The following is a 1,636-nucleotide window of genomic DNA, read 5'->3' as shown; positions in this document are numbered from 1 at the left end:
GGTGGTTGGCATAGTGTGCCTGGAACTGGTTCTGGGGCTGGCATGGCATGCGGTACTGGGGATTGAACCCAGGTCCTTGCGCTTGCCAGGCAGGTGCTTAGACCACTGAGCTATCTCCCCAGCCCTAAATGTTTGTATATATGTGTATGTGTGTGTGTGTTTTTAAGGATAGAAATGATTGTAATCTTTTTTTCTAGGTGCATGCATTCGTGTTTATGCCATGATGTGTTCCATTAAGTTTTTAATGGGAAGCTATAAGGGAGGGCTCAGAAGTCTTGGGTAGGATGTATAGTTTGAAGTGGCAGACTACTCAGTCAGCTATGATTTAACCAACTGCTTGTTATTTTCCTTACCTAACAAGAATGTCAGAGGCAGATAGAGGCTGGGATGGTTCAGCAGCTCACTAGTGGCTTCCACTTCTACCATGCTCATCATGCTAGTTTTGGTCTTTACATTTTCAGTTGTGACAGAAATTGGCTTTACTAAAAAGGAAAAAAAAGTGGAGCTAAGCTGTGAGGAGGGTAAACTCTTGGATCCAGAGACTGTGATGCTTTCAGGACCCTTTCATTTCCTGTCTCTGTCCTGGAGTTGGCCTCATTTGTTGCACTTGTGTGCTGTACTACCTTTTCCACATAAGGAGTGCAGGAGTGCCATCACGTTGCCTGCAGTTGTAGGGTACTGCCTGCATGCAAGGCCGAGAAAGAGAGTGGTGGCAAGATGTCATAATAGCTGTGACCACCTGGCAAGGGTTCTCCTAGAAACTCTTCTTGGAGGATTCCACTGAAGTCCCATTGGCTGGAGCTATCATGTAGGCATTTAGAGCTAGAAGGAGGTGGAAGGAGCAGAACTCTGATTGCCTTAGGCCAGTCATCCTCTATCACCTGGAATGACAAGATGGCAGAAATAGCCTTCTATATTAAGATAGGAGAGGATGTGGAAAGAGGACTTAGGTCCTTGGCTTTGTCACTTTCTAATCCATAAACTCTGATACAACACTACAGCTGCCAACCTGCCAGTCTTAAGGAGTATGTCTGTTATTTTCTTCCTTTAATGGTATTTTTCTTAAGAAAAAAGAACTAGGGGCCGGGGAGATGGCTCAGTGGAATAGGCGCTTCCCTGGCAAGCACAAGGGCCTGAGTTCAATCCCCAGTTCCGCCAAAAAAAAAAAAAAAGAACTTATAAAAGTTCCACTCTACTGATATTTAATTTATAAATGTTGCTTTTCACATACTAGTAGACCTTAGAGTTATTTTTTTTTCTTTGCAGAAAGGAATGGTTAGGATGCAATTTTGATACTTTGCATTTTTAATCAATAGGCAGCAGCCTTGGGGACAAAAATTATTGATGAAGATGGCCTGTTGAATCTGATCCGAACTATGCCAGGCAAGAAGTCTAAGTATGAAATAGCAGTTGAAGCTGAGGTTTGTATAAAATGAACTTGATTTGTGTGAATTGGTACACAGCAACTTTCCCATGTCATGGAGCCATAGATTGGGTGTGTGCAGCTCCATTGGCCAGAAGATTAACTACTCCTTCTGTACAGATTATCTTCCCTTATTTCCCTTTGACTGGAAGGCTTTGCTTTAGGTTGTCGTCTTTGTTGTTTCCTTGCCTTTCACAAAGCAGTAGTGAGGGC

General features: G+C 43.2%; 1 protein-coding gene across 1 annotated transcript in view; it reads left to right on the top strand.

The window, feature by feature from the left end:
• Positions 1-1,636, top strand: part of Rfc1 (replication factor C subunit 1) — a 96,321-nt gene that overhangs the window by 69,228 nt on the left and 25,457 nt on the right. Inside the window, exon 11 of the mRNA XM_023702767.1 lies at positions 1,317-1,421. Coding sequence (XP_023558535.1) covers positions 1,317-1,421 — 105 coding nt within the window. The remainder of the gene's footprint in view (positions 1-1,316; positions 1,422-1,636) is intronic.

The sequence above is a fragment of the Octodon degus genome, unplaced genomic scaffold, assembly GCF_000260255.1.
Source record: "Octodon degus isolate 3935 unplaced genomic scaffold, OctDeg1.0 scaffold00158, whole genome shotgun sequence".
NCBI classification, from domain to species: domain Eukaryota; kingdom Metazoa; phylum Chordata; class Mammalia; order Rodentia; family Octodontidae; genus Octodon; species Octodon degus.
Note: the sequence above shows the minus strand (reverse complement) of the source record. Positions and strands in the feature narration are given on the sequence as shown.